Source organism: Suricata suricatta, chromosome 8 (genome assembly GCF_006229205.1).
Source record: "Suricata suricatta isolate VVHF042 chromosome 8, meerkat_22Aug2017_6uvM2_HiC, whole genome shotgun sequence".
In the NCBI taxonomy this organism is placed as follows: domain Eukaryota; kingdom Metazoa; phylum Chordata; class Mammalia; order Carnivora; family Herpestidae; genus Suricata; species Suricata suricatta.
In genome coordinates, this window is record NC_043707.1 from 3,230,546 (window position 1) to 3,247,324 (window position 16,779).

Here is a 16,779-nt window from a genome sequence, read left to right on the forward strand (position 1 = left end):
CAAAACTCACACAACCAAAAACTAAAAATTGAACTTTACCGAATGGAAATCACACTTCCGTATTTTTAAAACACTAAAAACAGAGGGGCACCTGGGTGGCTCAGTTGGTTAAGCACCCAACTTGCCTCAGGACATCATCTCCCAGCTCTAACAGCTCAGAGCCTGGAGCCTGCTTTGGATTGTGTCTCCCACTCTCTCTGCCCCTTCCCAGAGCTCACACTCTGTCTCTCTCTCTCTCTCTTCTCAAAAATAAATAAATGTTTAAAAAAATCTTTTTTGACACTAAAAACTGAAAGCAGATTGGCGCTTACCAAGAGCTGGGAGGAGGGAAGAATGGGGAGAGACCCATTTGGGGCTAAGAGGTTCATTTTGGAGTGATAGAAATGTTTTAGAAATGAACGGAGGTGGCAGTTGTACACAATGTGAATATACTAAATGCCTCTGAATTGTTCATTTTAAAATACTTAAAGTTATTTGAATTTCACCTAAAAATATATATATTACAATTTCTATTAAAAAAGAAAGATCGGGGTGCCTGGGTGGCTCAGTTGGTTGGGTGTCCGGCTTCGGCTCAGGTCATGATCTCACGGTCCATGGGTTCGAGCCCCGCGTTAGGCTCTGTGCTGACAGCTCAGAGCCCGGAGCCCGCTTCCGATTCTGTGTCCCTCTCTCTCCACCCCTCCCCCCTACTTGTGCTCTGTCTCTGTCTCAAAAATAAACAAACAAAAAAAAAGGTTCAGCCTCCTGCCTACCTTTCTATTCAATGTCTAGAAGCATTCCTTGTAGGGGTGAGATGTAAACTGGCTATTCCGCTCTGCCCTCAGCCCCCACATACCTGTCCCGGTATGTGCATGAGGAAAAGCAAGCCAAGGGGAGCACTTTGTAAAGGTGGCTCTGGTCACAGAGGATTAAGAGAGTTATAGGTCCGGGGCGCCTAGGTGGCTCATCGGTTGTGTCTGACTCTTGGTTTTGACTCAGGTCATGATCTCACGGCTCATGAGCCCTGCGTCAAGCCCTGCGCTGATGGTACAGAGGCTGCCTTGGATTCTCTCTCTCTCCCTCTTTCTGTCCCTTCCCCACTCTTGCTCCAAAAAAAAAAGTTAAAGGTCTACCACCCTACCAAATAAGATGAAAGGCCCCTGTGCGACTAATTTCCAACTTCAGATGAAGAACCTGATGCTCAAAGATGAACCAGCTCGCCCAAGGAGCTGACTTCCTTTCTATAGATGGGGAGACTGAGGTTTAGGGAGGTTACGCAAGATGAGGAAGTAGCAAAGTCTAGGGACTACCAGGACCCTGCACATCCTTGTCAGTTCTCTAAGAGATGGGAAGCTGTGGCTTGCTGGTTCATTCTCTCCTTGTCCCCCCACAAGGCGCTGGGAGCCGCCCCTCTGGCTCCCAACGCCATCTCCCATCTTTGGACAATCCCAGGAATCATCCCTGGGAGTCTGGACCCTGATTCCTCATCGCAACACCACACTCCCGCAGGGGGGAGTCTCTGTGCTCAGCCACGTCCAGGCCCCGCCGATGGGCCCCCGGGCACCCCCATACCCTTTCCCAGCTCCTCAGGACAGCCCACACTCCACAGACACGGAATCTAAAAAACAAAGTACAAACTTTATTTTGTTTCTTTATAAAGGCACAGTGGCCTCTTGGTTTTTCCCCCCACTTTCTTAACAAAATATAATAGCTTCTCCTTGAACACAAAGACCTCAAAATTGTAAAAAAAAACAAAAACAAAAACAAAAAGAAACAAAAAAACAAAAAAGATAAAAACCAAAACCAAAAAGAACCAACAACAAACAAAACAAAAAGAGAGAGACAAAGACATTTTTGGGGTGGAAGATGGGAACCCCGGAGGGAGGGGTGAGGCTGGGTGGTGATGGGGAAATCCTGGCGCTGAGCCGAGGCCGGGAGGGGAGGGGAGAAGGGCAGCAGCAAACCCCAACCGAGAAGCAACGTAGACCCCCGGGTCCCCAGAGAGCCCCGACCCAGCCAGACCCCCAACCCATGTAAGTGCTTAAAGGAGAAAGGAAAAAACCAAAAAGAGGAGGGAAGGAGTCAAAAACTGCCGGTCTAGGGCTGGCTCTGGGGAGGGCAGCATACCTTGGGGTTTTGTTTGATTTTTTTCCCTGTTCTTCAAAACACATTTAAGTGAAAAAATGCTTTTTGGCGGAGAGAGGCCAGGCACCTGTGTCAGCTTCCCCCAGCCTCCGGGGCGAGGCCCAGCCCCAGGGGTCCCGGTGCTCCCAACACACTCCTGCCACCCCAGCCCCCGGGGACCTCAGGTCGGGTGGCTTCGCTCAAAGGTCGATTTACAGTATTGAAAAAGAGGTCATAAAAGAGACCCAAATGACGTCGTAATTTTGTAAAAATTCCTCACTCGTTCACCTGCGTTTTCTCCCTGTAGCTGCCCCCCGGCCCCCTCCAGCCCCAAGAGGGGAGAGGAGGGCTGGGGGGTGGTCAGGGAAGCCCCCCGTTCCCTGCTGGCTCCTCCCGGCTCTGGTCCATGGCGTCGCTGTCCGAGGCCTCTGAATCGGAGGCCGTGTCGGAGGTGTGGGCCTCGGGGCAGCTGCGGCCCGGCTTCACGATGACGGCTCGTCGCTGCTCCTCCTCCTGCTCCTGCCTTTCCTGGGTGCCCTCGATGTGCTGGATCGCCTGCGGGGAGAGACAGGCTGCGATGAGGGCGGCTGGGGACGCTGGGACGGCCACTGTGCCCTGTACACACACACACACACCCACACACCCCCACCCCCCCCCCCCCCCCCCCCCCCCAGAAATAAGCCCGGCAAGCCAGCAGCCGGCCTGCCAGAATACAGGGGAAACACATTTGGAACTCCTCTGCTGAGCTGGAAAACGCCTTGGCGATCACAGGTCAGGGCCACCTAGAAGTCACATGCATCTCTCATTTACATATCTCAAAGTCTTCAGGGCGCCTGGGTGGCTCAGTCGGTTGAGCGTCCGACTTCGGCTCACGTCATGATCTCCTGGTTCATGGGTTCGAGCCCTGACTCGGGCTCTGTGCTGACGGCTCAGAGCCTGGAGCCTGCTTCAGATTCTGTGTCTCCCTCTCTCTCTGACCCTCTCCTGCTCACGCTGTCTCTCTCTCTCTCTCTCTCTCTCTCTCAAAAGAAAAAGAAAAAAACATTAAAATAAAAAAGTTTTAAAACTCTACCTGTTCACTTATGGGATGTCTCTGTTATTAACTTTATTCTTCAATTTGCTGCATTCATGTGCAACTAATGTTGCAGGGGTTGGCGGGTTTTGTTTTTGTTTTGTTGTTTTTCTTTCCTTGGGATGCTGTTGGGTTCTCCCAAGGGATGCCACTCAAAGTGGGGCACAGCAGACTTCAGACCTGACCCACGCTGCTCGTTATCTGTGCAGGAGGCTTAACTATCCCCAACCCAGCCACTGCCACCTGCACCCCATCCCAGGTCCTGGCAGAGGGAGCCGAGAGGAGGTTCTGGAGCCAAGCAAGAGCTGGGTGCAGGAATCTGACACCAGGAGGCTAAGGGAGCAAAGAGCCCACGCAGCAAACGCCACTGAGGGAAGAGACAAGGTCTTCCAGACCATGCTGTCCCCCTCTCTGCCCTAGATCTTCTCCAGAGCCACCTCCGACCACAGACACAGAAAGGGAGACTTGGGGGTGGAGACGTTCAGCTGCCAGACCTCCTTCCTCCTGTATTCAAGCCCCGTCTCGATCCCCTACAGCCTCTGGCTCTCACATATCTCCCGTCAACATGTTGCCCCCTCCCCAAGCCCAGGTACCTGCACAATCGTGTCCAGATTTTGCCGGGACGTGGAAACAGAGTTGATGACCGAGGAGGGGCCCATGGTGACGACGTTGATGTGGTGGGAGGGAGGGGGTGGCGCCGGCACGATCACGGTGGGGTGGTGGGTGGGGGCCGGGGCAGGCAGCAGCTGCAAGACACAGGCCCTCAGTCTTTTCCCGAAGATTCCAGGAACTGCCCTCTCCCTGCTGACCCTCACTGAGGACAGGGGACGGCCCCCAAACACTGCCTCAGACAGAGCCTCTGTCCACCGCCCCGCCCCCGCACTCCTTCACTCCCAGGGACCTGGTCAGTGGGCGGCCCACCGCTCTTATTTTAAGAAATGAGGAAAAGGTGGTGCAGAGGGACCTCCAGGCGTCTGAGAGCCTGTGGCCCCTTCCCTCCCCAGCGCCAAGCAGGCACGGCAGCATCTAACAAATACGGTGGTGGGCAGAGTGTGGTCTCTGGGTTTAGACAGCCGGGTCGCCGAGGGTCGTGAGTGAGCGTGCAATTTAACCTTTCTGTGCCTCTGTTTTGCCATCAGGAAAGTCGAGAATAAAAGCTCTGGCCTCGAAGGGCTGCTACGAGGACTCGATGTAATGATGTATGCAGGACACCTGGCACCCGGGAGCGCCGGACCCCGAGCCCCGGACTCGGCCCCGCAGAGCCCCTGGCAGGCGCGGCCTGCTCACCTGGGTCCGAAGGTGCTGCTGCTCCCGCTCCAGCTTCTCCTGGTGCAGCAGCCGCACCTGCTCCTGCTGCTGCTGCAGCTGCACCTGCTGTGCAATCACCTTGAGCTTCTCTGGGTACATGTGGGCCTCCAGCGAGCGCACCTGGGGGCAGAGCAACAGGCTCAAGGGGGCACCCCCAGCCTCTGCGCGGGGCCCTGGGGACCGCCGCGGTCAGCTTCCCCAAGCTCTGCGCTTTGCCAAGAGGCCATTCACTCCCGCTGCAAACCCTCACATGGAGCTGGTCCGCCCTTGGGGTAGACACCAAAGTTCTTAGCACAGCCTGCCAGGCCCGCCGTGACTCATCTCCTCTCCGGCCATGGTCTCCCTCGTGCCCTGATCCCTCCCACCTTGAGCCCCAGCCCGGGCAGTTCTGCGTGGAGCGCCCTTCTCTCTCTGCGTGGTTAACTGGAAGACTCAACCTCCCCACTTCAGCTCCAGTCACTTGCACAGAGAAGCTGTGGCATGGCCCAAACCCCTCTCCCTGGTACATGGCCTTTATCACAGCCATGCTTTACTCCAGCCGTGTGAGATCCTCTGACAAATGTCCCTCCACCCCATGCAGAAAGCGACCCCTGAGGGCAGGGACCTGTCTGCTTTGCTTCCCACAGAGCCCACAACTCATAGGCCTGGCACAAAGCAGGCGCTCCTGCGGGTCTGCGGTCCACCCAAGAGCCGCACCTGCTCCTCCAGCATCATGCGCACCGAGCGCTCCTTGTCCAGCTGCTGCCGAAGCTCGATCATCTCCCGACGCAGATCCTCGGCCTTCTCGTCTTCCCAGATGTCCGGCGAGCCGATGCCCTCATCCTTGTCCTCTGCCCGCCGCCGCTTGGGGGAGGAGCCACTCAGCTCCTGGAGACCCCAAGGGGCCAGTGAGTGCACTGTGACACCCCCACACTACTCACACCACCACCACCACCGCCAACAGGGGAGTGAGGGGGCTCCCTCACAGCCCCCCAAGGCTGTCAAGTGCAGGTGCGCATGCACCGGCTCTCAGGAGTCCTGTTCTGCAAATCCAACAAACGCCCAAAGGCCAGAAAGTGATTCCAGAAATCATCTGGTTCCTTCCAGAGCCCAGCCCACTGCATATGACCGATGGCTAAACTGAGGCCAAGGCAGGAAGGCAAGTGCCTGAAGTAAGCAGGTCAATAGGGAAGATGCAACCTGCAACCACATGGGAGTCCCAGGCCACCACTGAGCCGGGACACGCCCACATCAGGGAAACGGAGCCAGCATGGGGGCAGGGCACTGTGCTAGGAGGTGGCCTCCAGGGGGTGCTACCTGAATAAAGCGCTTGAGCTGTGTGTTCTGCTGCAGGAGCCTGGTCTTCTCCTGCTCCAGGGAGAAGATGTACTCCGCAGTCTGCTGGAGAATGGCTGCCTGAGGGTGGGAGGGACAAGTCAGGGACCTGGCGGGCAACGTCTGCCGAAGCTCACTTTCTTCTCCCCACTTGACCCCACCACCTCCTCCAGGAAGCCTTCTGGGCCCTAGCCCACCTTGCTGAGCTTCTCTCCATCTGTGTGGGGAATGAGGGTCTTGAGGGACTGGAAGCCCGCGTTGATGCTCTGCATGCGCCTGCGTTCGTTGCTGTTGGCGATCTCCCTCCGAATCCGCCGCTCCTGGTCCCGCTGCGTCTCAGGGGTTAGTGGAATGTTGGCGAGGCTGCAGGGAAGGACAAAGACATGCTCAGGCTGGGTGCCCTCCGCGCCCTGCCCTAGTGGGACCCTGTCTTTACAATTCATCTCCAGCAGGCTCCTAGCGTAACTTTCCTCCCTCCACCGCACACCATGCCAGATCTGTCAGAGGCCTACGCCCGCGCAGATCAGGAAGGTGATAGAGCCATATGCCCTGGGATGCCCGGGTGTAAGTGCTCAGCCCCAGGTCCTGCCCCGGCTCTGGCAGCTGTGGGTGCGGCCCAGAAGCCTGAATGGTTAACAAGAATCCCTGTGATTCTGACGCAGGTGGTCTCAGAGAATAATTGGACACACCTGTACCTGGGATGCCTCTGAGCACCTTGCTGTGCACCTGGACCCCCTCCTTCGGCACTGCAGGCTTCAGGACTGAGGAAGATCATTCCTCATCCCCACAGCCACATCCCCGGCTCACAATCCTCTGTAAGCCCCCAGCCTGGCCCCAAACCTGACACAGGGAGCAATCACTCCAAGAACGGGATACAGGCCCACCACCCCTGCAGACACTTCCCCCCAACCCACCCATCCCAAGAAGCAGGCCTATCCTGTGCCTATCCTGTGCCAGAGGCTCCCAGCATGCAGTGGGCAGTGTTATTGCATATTATGTGATTGCATCTTACAGGAGCAGCAGCCCGTGGGGTGAGAGAGAAGGCAGCCAGCAGATGGGGGAGAGGCTATGGGCCCAGAGGCATTGGCAGGAGGCAAAGACAGCAGCAGGGCCTGTGGGCCCAAGGCCACTGCTCCCGTGGGGTGGGCCTGTGTGTGGCCTGGAGGAGGCATTCCCCCTTTCCCGGCCCTCTCCTGAAACTCCCCCCGCCCCCCGCCCCTCTCCTGATGGCTTCCAGATGCTGGGCTCCCAGAAGAGGCCACCAGCCCCACCCAAAGCCACAGCCCTGGCTTCTTCCTGAGGGGCCCTCCCGGGGCGACCTGTTCCAGGCCTGGGCCAAGAGAGCTCACTCCCCTGGTGCTGGCGGAATGGGGAAAGGACTGTGGGCAGCCTTGTTCCATCGATGGGGATCCTGGGCTCTAAGAGGTGCCCAAGCCCCTGTGCCCATCCCCAGACAGAAAGAGGTTTGTTGAGAAACCTAGGAGAATGTGTCTGCAACAGCTGGAGAGAGGCAAGGCCTTTCCTGCCCCACCCCCACCCCCACCCCGGCCCACCCCGTCTGTCTCACTCCAGGCCTGCAGGACCCTAGACTTGTCTTTGCACCTTCCTGGGCCTTGGCCTCGCCTCCTGACAGACAGGGTAGTCCATGGAGGGTGGGCTCAGAGCAGGCTCCCCATCTGCTGCAGCTGGGGGTCCACAGACAGCCCTCTCCTCCACCAGCACCCCCACAGCCTCCCTGGGCCTCTCCTTTAGGGTGCAGTTTTGTCTCAGGGCCTTGGAATATCGATGCTGGTAAGGGGGTCCACGACCCTTTCCTTATAGATGAGACTTAGGACTCAGAGTGAGAAGGAACAGAGTTTTAGAGTAAGACTGCCAGTCATCTGGGTCCCCATTTTGGGCCAGGGGCACCTCACTTCTCCCAGTTTCCCTGCCCCTATAGTGGAGGTGACGGGGTGGCTGGAGAGAGCAATGGAGATGATGCAGGTTGGAGACCTGATGTGTAGGGCTCGCCTGCCCTTTGTGGGGAGCTAGAACCTCGTCCAGGCTCCCCTGGTCTAGCAGTGCCCTTGAGACCCTCTGTGGTGGGTGGATTAAAGAGGTGGGGTGCGGAGCCTGGCTGGCTCAGTAGAACTCTTGGGGTTGTGAGTTTGAGCCGCATGTTGGACGAAGAGCTTACTTAAAAAAAAAAAGTCTTGGGTTCTATGCTGACTCGTTTTGCTGGAATTTTCTCATTGAATTGTCACCATCTTCCTCTGAGTCCAGTGGCCTTATGATTCCTGTGTGGATTGAGGACACAGACTTGGGAAGGGAACAGCTCCAAGCAAGTGCTGGGGCTAGGACTTGAACCCTGATCCCACCGTCTCACAGAGCCAGACACCCAGCCAGAGAAGTCACCTCTGTAGAAAGGGCAAAGTGTGTGGTGTGCACAGCCATCATGCCTTTTATACTAACACAGCACATTTACATTATTCCCCCTCTGACTCCCATGGACACCCGGCTGGGTGGCTGTGTTGCAATGAGGAATCCAGGGTCCAAGGAAGGGAAGCACCCAAAGTCAGACAGCCAGACTAGGGCTTAACAGGCACCTGCAGATGCCAAGCCAAAACTCAGCTCCCCTCCCACACCTGTTTATAGCACCCTCTACCGATGGCTCACAAATGGCCCCGCTGCTTACCATTGTGGCCTCAGCAGACAATGCCCTTGCTCCCTCCTGACAGTGGGACAGGCACAGAAGTGACTTGCCCATGAAAGGTCAGGCAGAGTGGGGTGCAGCTGCACTTTCCAGCCCCCACTGCCTCCCAGCCAGGTCCCATCAACTGCCCCTCCCAACACCCCTCCCCCAGAAACCAGAGTTCAGCCCCACTTTCCCCAGCCAGGCAGCTCATCTGCCCAGGAAAACCTCTGCTCTAGGGAGCGGACCCTCAGCTCCCCCCTTCTCCCCAGGATGCGCAGGAGCTGGGGAGACCAGAGGAGAATGACGGACCCAGGCAGGGAGCAGAGGCAGGCTCATCCTGGTTCTTCCAAATGTTCTATCAATCCTTTTCCTCTTGATAAATCCATCAGCCCACTTTCCAGGTTCAGGAACCAGCTGCTGGCTAACCTAGCGCAGACTTAAGTCCCAGAAAACAAACTCCACCCCAAAGCTGCAGTTCCTTATGAGAACTTTGGTTGCCACCAAGACCCTCAGGGTAACTCACCTAAATACCCCCAGAAGTACTAGGTGAGATTTTCTTTAATAGAATGTGGACTGACCAGGGTTTCTTATTGGTGGAATGTTGACAAATCAGGGATTCTGATTGGTGGAATCACGGCTAACCGGGAGTTCTGATTGGAAGAAGGGCTAGCCAACCAGTGGTCCTGATTGCTGACCCACCGGCCATTCCTATAATGGATGGCTAATCCCACTGATACTGTACTAGATAAAATGGGCTTTTCTGTCAATGCCTGAAAGTTTCTCACATTTCTTTCTGAGTTTTGAAAATGTAAACATGATTTACAGCAATTATAAGGTCCTCTGTCCCCTCCACATCAACTTCAGACTCCCAGGTGAGCAATGAAGGTAGCCTGGTCCAGTGACATCCAGTGTCCCTTGCTTCTAGCCCTCCCAGACTGCCCTGTGAGAGCCGGTCTCCTGGAGCTGGGCAGCCAAAAGCCAAGAACTGTGTGGGTACCAGCCCTGGGCACCAAGATTGTCACCCCAATACCAGAGTACCCTCAAACAGCCCCCTGGGAATAACACCAGCAAACCAACCAGAGGTTATGGGGCACACTTCCTTCCTTCCCTTCTTTCTTTTTTTTTTTTAATGTTTTTATTTATTTCTGACAGAGAGAGAAACAGACTGTGAGCTAGAGAAGGGCAGAGAGAGAAAGAAACAGAATCCGAAGCAGGGTCCAGGCTCCGGTCTGTCAGCATAAAGCCTAACACGGGGCTGGATCTCCATGAACTGCGATCATGACCTGAGCCAAAATCGGACACTTGACCGACTAAGCCACCCAGGCGCCTGGGAGCACACTCTTCAAGACAGGATCCTGACCTGTACCTGTCCTTCCTGCCCAGCCTGAAAGCATGTAGCCCCCATCCCCCGACACCCCCATGCCTGGCTCCAGCCTCAGATCAGCCACTGAGAACTCTCATTTTACACTGCCCAAAGTCACTCACACACCTGCTGTTCAGTGTCTACAGTGTGAGGTGGGAAAGCCCACACAGGACTTCCCCCATACCCGAAAAGGAAGACAGAAGGGAAGAGGTTGCCCCTCAGCAAGGATGCCCAAGGCACCCGTCCTCTGCAGAAGGTACTGAACCAGCCCAGGGACTTCACCCAGCCCTGCTGCTTGTATCCATGCACCACTCTGCCCAGCCTGCCACCCCTGCTCCCTGCTCTTGGTCCCAGAGCAGACCATGTCTAAGCTGTTCCCATCAGAAACACCTCTCCCTCCTCTCCCCTCCCCAAGGCTTCCTCGGCTCCTCAGAGAGCCTCCCTGAACTGTGTTCAAGTCCAAACCACCCCTGCCACTTACTAGCTGTGGAACCCCATGCTTAGCTACTGCATCTTTCAAAGCCTCAGTTTCTCCACCTGTGGAATGGGGAAACATTGCCTCACTTCATAGAATCATGGTGAAATTAATTAAAAAAAATTTTTTTAGGGGCGCCTGGGTGGCTCAGTCGGCTAGGTCTCTGACTTCAGCTCAGGTCAGATCTCATGTTGGTGGGTTCGAGCCCCGCGTCGGGCTCTGTGCTGACAGCTAGCTCAGAGCCTGGAGCCTGCTTCCGGTTCCGTGTCTCCTTCTCTCTCTGACCCTCCCCCTCTCATGCTCTGTCTCTCTCTGTATCAAAAATAAAAATAAAACATTTAAAAAAAATTTTTTTAAATAAATAAATCACATAGACCCAAAACCTCATTATTAAAAAAAAATTTTTTTGTTTTTTATTTATTCTTGAGAGACAGAGACAGCATGAGAGGGAGACATAGAATCTGAAGACAGGCTCCAGGATCTGAGTTAGCTGTCAGAACAGAGCCTGACATGGGGCCCAAACCCACAAACTGCGAGATCATGACCTGAGCTGAAGTCGGATACTTAACCGACTGAGCCGCCCAGGCGCCCCTCATGGTGAAATTCAAAGACACAGATGAGGGGCACCTGAGTGGCTCAGTCTATTGCGCATCCTCTGGATTTTGGCTCAGGTCATGATCTCATGGTTTGTGGGATCGAGCCCTGCATCAGGTTCTGAACAGAGCTTGTTTGGGATTCTCTGTCTCCTTCTCTCTCTCTGCCCCTCCCCTATTCTCTCTCTCTCAAAATAAATAAATAAACGTAAAAAAAAAAACTAAAGACACAGAAAAGAGAGGCACCTGGCTGGCTCAGTTGGCAGAGCATGTGACTTTTAATCTTGGGGGTCGTGAGTATGCTTAGGTTATTAAAAGAGAGAGAGGAGGGAGGGAGGAAGAAAAAAGAGAGAGACTGAGGAAAAACAGGATAACTTCTTCCAGAGTTTGTACCCAGGACTCCAGGAAAACCCAAGACCTCTCTTCGGGGGCTGATGAGACTCTGTGGTGCTAGGAGACTGAGCTCTTATGACAGGGCCAGTTTTGGTTCCTAGCACAGAGTAGGTACCTCATAAAAACTGGATCAAGGGAGTACCTGGGTGGCTCAGTTGGTTAAGCTTCCAACTCTGACTCATGATCTCACAGCTCTTGAGTTCAAGGAGCCCCGCATCAGGCTCTCTGCTGTCTGCTTCAGATCTTTTGTGTCCCCCCACCTCTCATCCGCCTCTGCCACAAGTTCTCTCTCAAAAATAAACACAAAACAAAACAAAATACAGATCAAGGACCCAGCACACACTCCAAAGCCCCTAGCTGTTCTCTAACTCCTGAGAACTGGGGTCTTTCCCCCCCAACCAAGAGCAGTGGGTAAACACTCTGAGACCACATGCTCCTGCTTCTAAAAGTGTGAGTGCCATTTTAACAGATACCAGGTGCTTTCCACACACACAGCCAACCTTTACAGGTGCTCTATTTTACAGAAGCGGAGACCACTGAGATGACCCAAGTCCAAGACCACACAGCTTGGGCAGGAGCAGCTATGAAGGGGAATACTGGAATGGGGGAGACACGGGGACCCATTGTGCAGTATGGGCACCTCCAGCAGGTGTGGAAGAAGGATGAGAGAGACAGGGAATCCTTCAGGCACTGAGGGATGGAACAAAGTCCACCAGCTTGAGAAGCCAGTCAGCTCAGCCTGAACGTGCCGCCCCGCCCACACATTTGATCCCACCTACCCCCACAGCTCCTTCTGAAAATGAACAGAGAGCCCCCAACTCCATACCCAGTGCATGAGCTTACAAGGGTCTCACAGATAAGCAGGTTCACGCCTGGGGCACTTGGCCCCTGAGGACTGCTGGACTCCCCTAAAGTGGGGCTTGGGAGAGGGTCAGAGTGAAGCCAGAGTCCTACAAGTCCAAGAGAGGATTCAAATAAGGTCCGGGCCTTGCGGCCAGAGGTCTTACTGTGCCCAGCCTGCCCAGGATCAAGCACAGATAGTCCTGCCCAGTCCTGTCCTCACCTCCCCAGTGCCCAGCCCTTCCTGGTAGGAGCAGGTCTCTGGGATCAGGGTTCAAGTTCCAGTCCCACCACTTGCTGTAACTGTTTGCTTCTCAAGCCTGTTTCCTCATACCACACGGGAATCATAAGGCCGCTTAACTAAGAAGGAAGATTGAAAATTCAATGAGGAAAATCCAGCAAAACGAGTCCCTAGAACATATTAAGAGCAGCAAGGAAAAAAAATTTTTTATTACAGCCAGGTCCTCCAGGTAGACCTTGTGGAAGGGCCACCACTCTGGCTGCCCACCAACTTGAACTTGAAAACTGTTACGGGGAGGGGTGTGTGTATACAAGAGCAGCAACCTTCCCCAACCTCATTTCTGCAGTCCTTGGTGTCCGCCAGCCTGGTCCACACCGCCCTGAGCTCCTCCTCCCTCAAGCCCCGCCCAAGCTGCCCTGGGCGGCAGAGCACGTGGCCCCAGCCCTAGGGAGCCATTTCGCTCCGAGCAAGGCCGTACTGGGGCTGCAGATCCCACACTTGGGCACACAGGAGAGCCCCAACCGCTGTACTGCCGTGTCCCGCAGGCGATGTTCTGTGCAGATGCCCAAGCCCTTATCTTGGCCATAGAGTTGTGGACATGTTCGTTTTAACCAATGTCCAGGGAAATGGCAAGAGAGTGGTACACGAATCCATCACCCTTTGGTAAAGGGTGGATCTGGAGCGACTCGGGCCCAACTAGTAAAGTGGTTTCTGGGGAGAGCCGAGGACCTGGGATCACCCACCCAGGCACCCACACGGCTGGGAGGCTGAAGAACGCTTTCGGTTTATGGCTGGGGCTGGGGATTGGGGGGAGGGGTGGAGAAGGGGTGTGTATGGGAAAGTTTGCAGCCGAGACCAGCGTGCGGAAGGCAACAGCCTTATGAGGCCAGGAGCGGCCTCTGGAGCCCTGTCCCCAAAAGGGGCCTCCACCTGGCCTGCCTGGCCCATCCAGCCCGCGGGAGCCGAGCTTTGTGCGAGAAAAGCGTGGCCCGGGCGCGCCTACAACTCCCACAATGCCGCACCGGCGGGACTCGGGGAACTACAGCTCCCGAGAGGCGGCGCGCGGAGGTCCGCCTACTCCAAGAGGGCTGCAGAGTCACGTCCAGGCCTCGCTAGTAAACAGCGCCCGGGCGCGGGCGGCAAGCAAGAGAGCGGCCGCTAACGTGCCCGAGTCCGCGGCGCCCCCGGCCGGCAGCGCCGGCCTCTCGGGTCCCACCCATCCCCGCGCCCCTACTCGAGCACGCCCCCCGATCCCGCCGCAGTCCTGCTCCCAGCAAACACACCACCCGGCTCCCCGATCCTCCCCCACCCCCACCCCGCGCCCAGAGCTGCGGCGTGGCTGCATTGTAGCAGACCGCGCAGCCAGCCCCACGCGCGTCCCGAGCACCCCAAGCCCCCATGGAAGGGGGCACCCAGAGACAGAGAAGAAGGAGGGAGAGGAAGGAAGCCGCCGCGGGAGGGGGGAGGAGGAAGCGCGGGGGGGAAAGCCACCAGCACCAAGCATGGCCGGGACTGCTGCAGAACCACGTGGGTCTGTTTGCAATTTACAAACGTCGCGACTCGCCCGCCTGCAGCGGACAAAAGTGACCAGGGCCGCTCGGGGTTCCCACGTTCCCGGGGAGGAGGGTCCCCCGGCGACGCAAGCCCAGATCGCGGGGCTGTAGCCGCCCCAGAGGCTAAGAAAGGCGAGCGGGGTCGGCAGCGCGGGCCATGCGTGCGCACACGCGCGCCAGCCTAGGCGGGCTGGCCAGGGGCTGCAATCATGGGAAGGAGGTGGGGGGGAGGAGGAGTACACACCTACAGAGCCCTCCTATCACTTCTTTCTCTGTTTTCCTGAAATGTTGCAAAGAGGGCACCTTCTGAGTGGGCACCATGAAATACTCCATAGCGATCGGCCCCCCTCCTCTGCACGAGCCGGGTCCCGCGGTTCGCCGTAGAATGCAAGATGGAAATCCGATTCAAATGGCAGCGCCGGACGGAGGTGCAGAAACGGCCGGTCCCAGATGCTGGCGGCGGCGGCGGCGGCGGCGGCGGCGGCGAGGGGAGGGAGGCGGGCGGGAGGGGCGGGAGGGAGGTCTCTCCGGCCTGCCTCCCCGGGCGTGTGTATGTGTGTGTGTGTTTGCAGCTGATCAGATGTCTGTTTCAAGGCGGGAAACAGCTGGTGAAAACTCAGCACTCCCCCGGCCTCCTTCCGCGGAGTAAGGAATTGCATGTAAACAAAGGACTATTTGCAGCGCCCCCCGGGCGGCGCGAGGCCCGGGTGAGAGGGGCGCGGGCCCCCGGGGGCTGGTTGCGGCCAGGGTCTGCGGCCCTACCCCCCCAGCACCGGGAGCCGGGGGCAGTGAGCCGGCCGGGGGGGCGCGGCGTGAATGGAGCGAGCTGCGGCCGAGCTACATGCGCCACTATGGGTGATGAGGTCCATCAGCTGACAGGTTGGCAAGCGTTGCAAAAAAAAAAAAAAAAAAGAGAGAGAGAGAGAGAGAGAGAGAGAGAAAGAGAGAAAGAAAAGAAAAAGGGGCCAGCCACGGCGAGGGAGCCTAGCCCGTGTGCCCGGCGTCCGGCGGGGACTGGCCGATGCAGGGTCTCGGCGCTCGGTGGCCCTGGGGGGCGCAGGGCGCGCAGCTGGACCCCGAGCACGGTGGCGAAGGAGGCTTGGGGTGCTGCTCGGGGCTTTTTCTTTTTCACGGTTGCAGCTGCACGGAGAGGAGCCGCTCTGGCGCGCTCCCTCAAAGCCCAGGGCCCCCTGGAAACTTGCGTCACGGCAACCTCTTCCCACATGTAACTTCGGAGGCCGGCCAGCCCCCTCCCTCTCTGCCTGCCCAGTTGGCCGCCTAGTCCGGGCTCCGGAGCCTGGGAATCCCAGAGCCGGGCTGGAGAGAGCAAAGGGGGGCGCGCCGGACGCCTCAGATCCTGAGGCTGCCTTACGAAACGGGGGCCCCGGTGGGGAGAGGTGGGGGCAGGCCAGGACGGCAGCGGCCGCGGGAGCAGCCTGCCAGCGCTCCCGGAGGTCTGGTGGCTGCTGCCGGGTATCCCCCTATTACCCGGCCCACCCCACCCCCTCTCCCCCCACTCCGCGGGCAGGCTGGACGGAAGGAGACGGAGGGCCGTAGCTTCTCATTCATGGCTAAACTAGTATGGGACCTGCTCCTCCGCCAGGGTGCGCTCTTACTACGGGTGATGGCCCAGGACGGGGAGGGAGGGACGCCGTGGTGGCCGGCTTCCGTCCCCCCTCCCACGTCCCCTCCCCTGGCTCCTGGAGGGTTGGCCCCTGGCTCAGGAAGACCACGCCTGCCTTGGAATGTCCTCCCGCCTGCCCACCGCCTTTCCCAATCCCATCCGCCTTCAAGGTCCCGCCCAAATCGCGCCTCCTAATTAAAATATTCCTACTAGTAATAAGAGTTACTGTTATTTTAGGAACTATTATTATTATTAGATTTCGCCAGCGCCTTGTAGATTTTTGCATGCGTGTTCTCCTATCCTTAAAGCAACCTGTTGGGCAGTTTCCATAAGTACAGATCCCAAACCACTGAACATCACAGTCCCTGGAAAGCCCCACTGTGGGGACAGGAAATGTGCTCAGGAAATGATGACTTCCTGGGAGGCAACATAGGATACAGGGCCACATAACTGTATACACCCAGCAAAGTCTATAGTGTCTCCGTGGATGAATGAATGAATGAATGAATGAACCAGAAGAGTGAGCTCTTCTCTTACAGAACTGCCTGGGTGGAACCTGGTAGCTGTCACTCAGACTGGCCTGGCCATTTCTGCCACAGGTGCCAAAACTGCTGCTGGGGGCTCACCTACTCCTCCCCAAGGCCTGAAATATCATCCCTGCCCCCACCGACTCCAACTCCCTCCCAACACTTAGCCCTCTTTCCTGAAGTGACACAAGAAGCCCTCAAACTCCAGGCTGTCCCCTATTCTCAGGACTGCCAAGTGGGGTTCCCCCCACCCCCCGTGCCCTCTGCAAAATCGGTTAGAGCCTCTACCTGGGTTTCCAGGTCAGCAAACTTGTTCTGTAAAGGGCATGTAAAAGTTATTTGTGATGGTTTCCCATTGCTACTTTAACAAATTAACACAAGGCTGGCTAAGCCAATACAAATTTATTCTCTGGAGGCTAGAAGTTTATATATGGCTAAAATCATGGTGTCAGCAAAGCTCCTTTCCTTACCTTTTCCAGCTTCTAGAGTGCCAACCTCCCCACCCCCCTCCAGGAGGTCACTACAACCTCTGCTTTTTTATCATTTTTCCTTCTCAGACTCTGACCGCCCCCCACACACATTCTGACTCTTTTATGATGACCTTGAGCCCACCCAGAGCAGGCAGAATAATTTCCCCATCTCAAGATCCTTACCTCAGTTGTATCTTCTTCAAAGCCCCTTTGACCACGTAAGGTAACG

At 56.6% G+C, this 16,779-nt stretch overlaps 1 protein-coding gene across 1 annotated transcript; it reads right to left on the reverse strand.

Moving 5' to 3' along the window:
* Nucleotides 1-1,598: 1,598 nt before the first annotated feature.
* TFAP4 (transcription factor AP-4) lies at nt 1,599-14,363 on the reverse strand. The gene is made up of 7 exons (XM_029946012.1): nt 14,174-14,363; nt 5,995-6,160; nt 5,780-5,878; nt 5,180-5,350; nt 4,463-4,603; nt 3,769-3,921; nt 1,599-2,658 (listed from the first exon to the last, which is right to left on the reverse strand). The coding sequence occupies exons 1-7, from the start codon at nt 14,260-14,262 to the stop codon at nt 2,464-2,466; spliced, it is 1,014 nt and encodes a 337-aa protein (XP_029801872.1). The 5' UTR covers nt 14,263-14,363; the 3' UTR covers nt 1,599-2,463.
* Nucleotides 14,364-16,779: the final 2,416 nt, after the last annotated feature.

Bases quoted from the DNA above. Each gene is read 5' to 3' on its own strand.
- TFAP4 (XM_029946012.1), bottom strand. From the start codon at position 14,262: ATGGAGTATTTCATGGTGCCCACTCAGAAGGTGCCCTCTTTGCAACAT. The intron at 5,879-5,994 runs GTGGGCTAGGGC...TCCCACCCTCAG, and splicing joins ATGGAGAGAAGCTCAGCAAG to GCAGCCATTCTCCAGCAGAC. The intron at 4,604-5,179 runs GTGCGGCTCTTG...CTCTGCCCCCAG, and splicing joins GCATGATGCTGGAGGAGCAG to GTGCGCTCGCTGGAGGCCCA.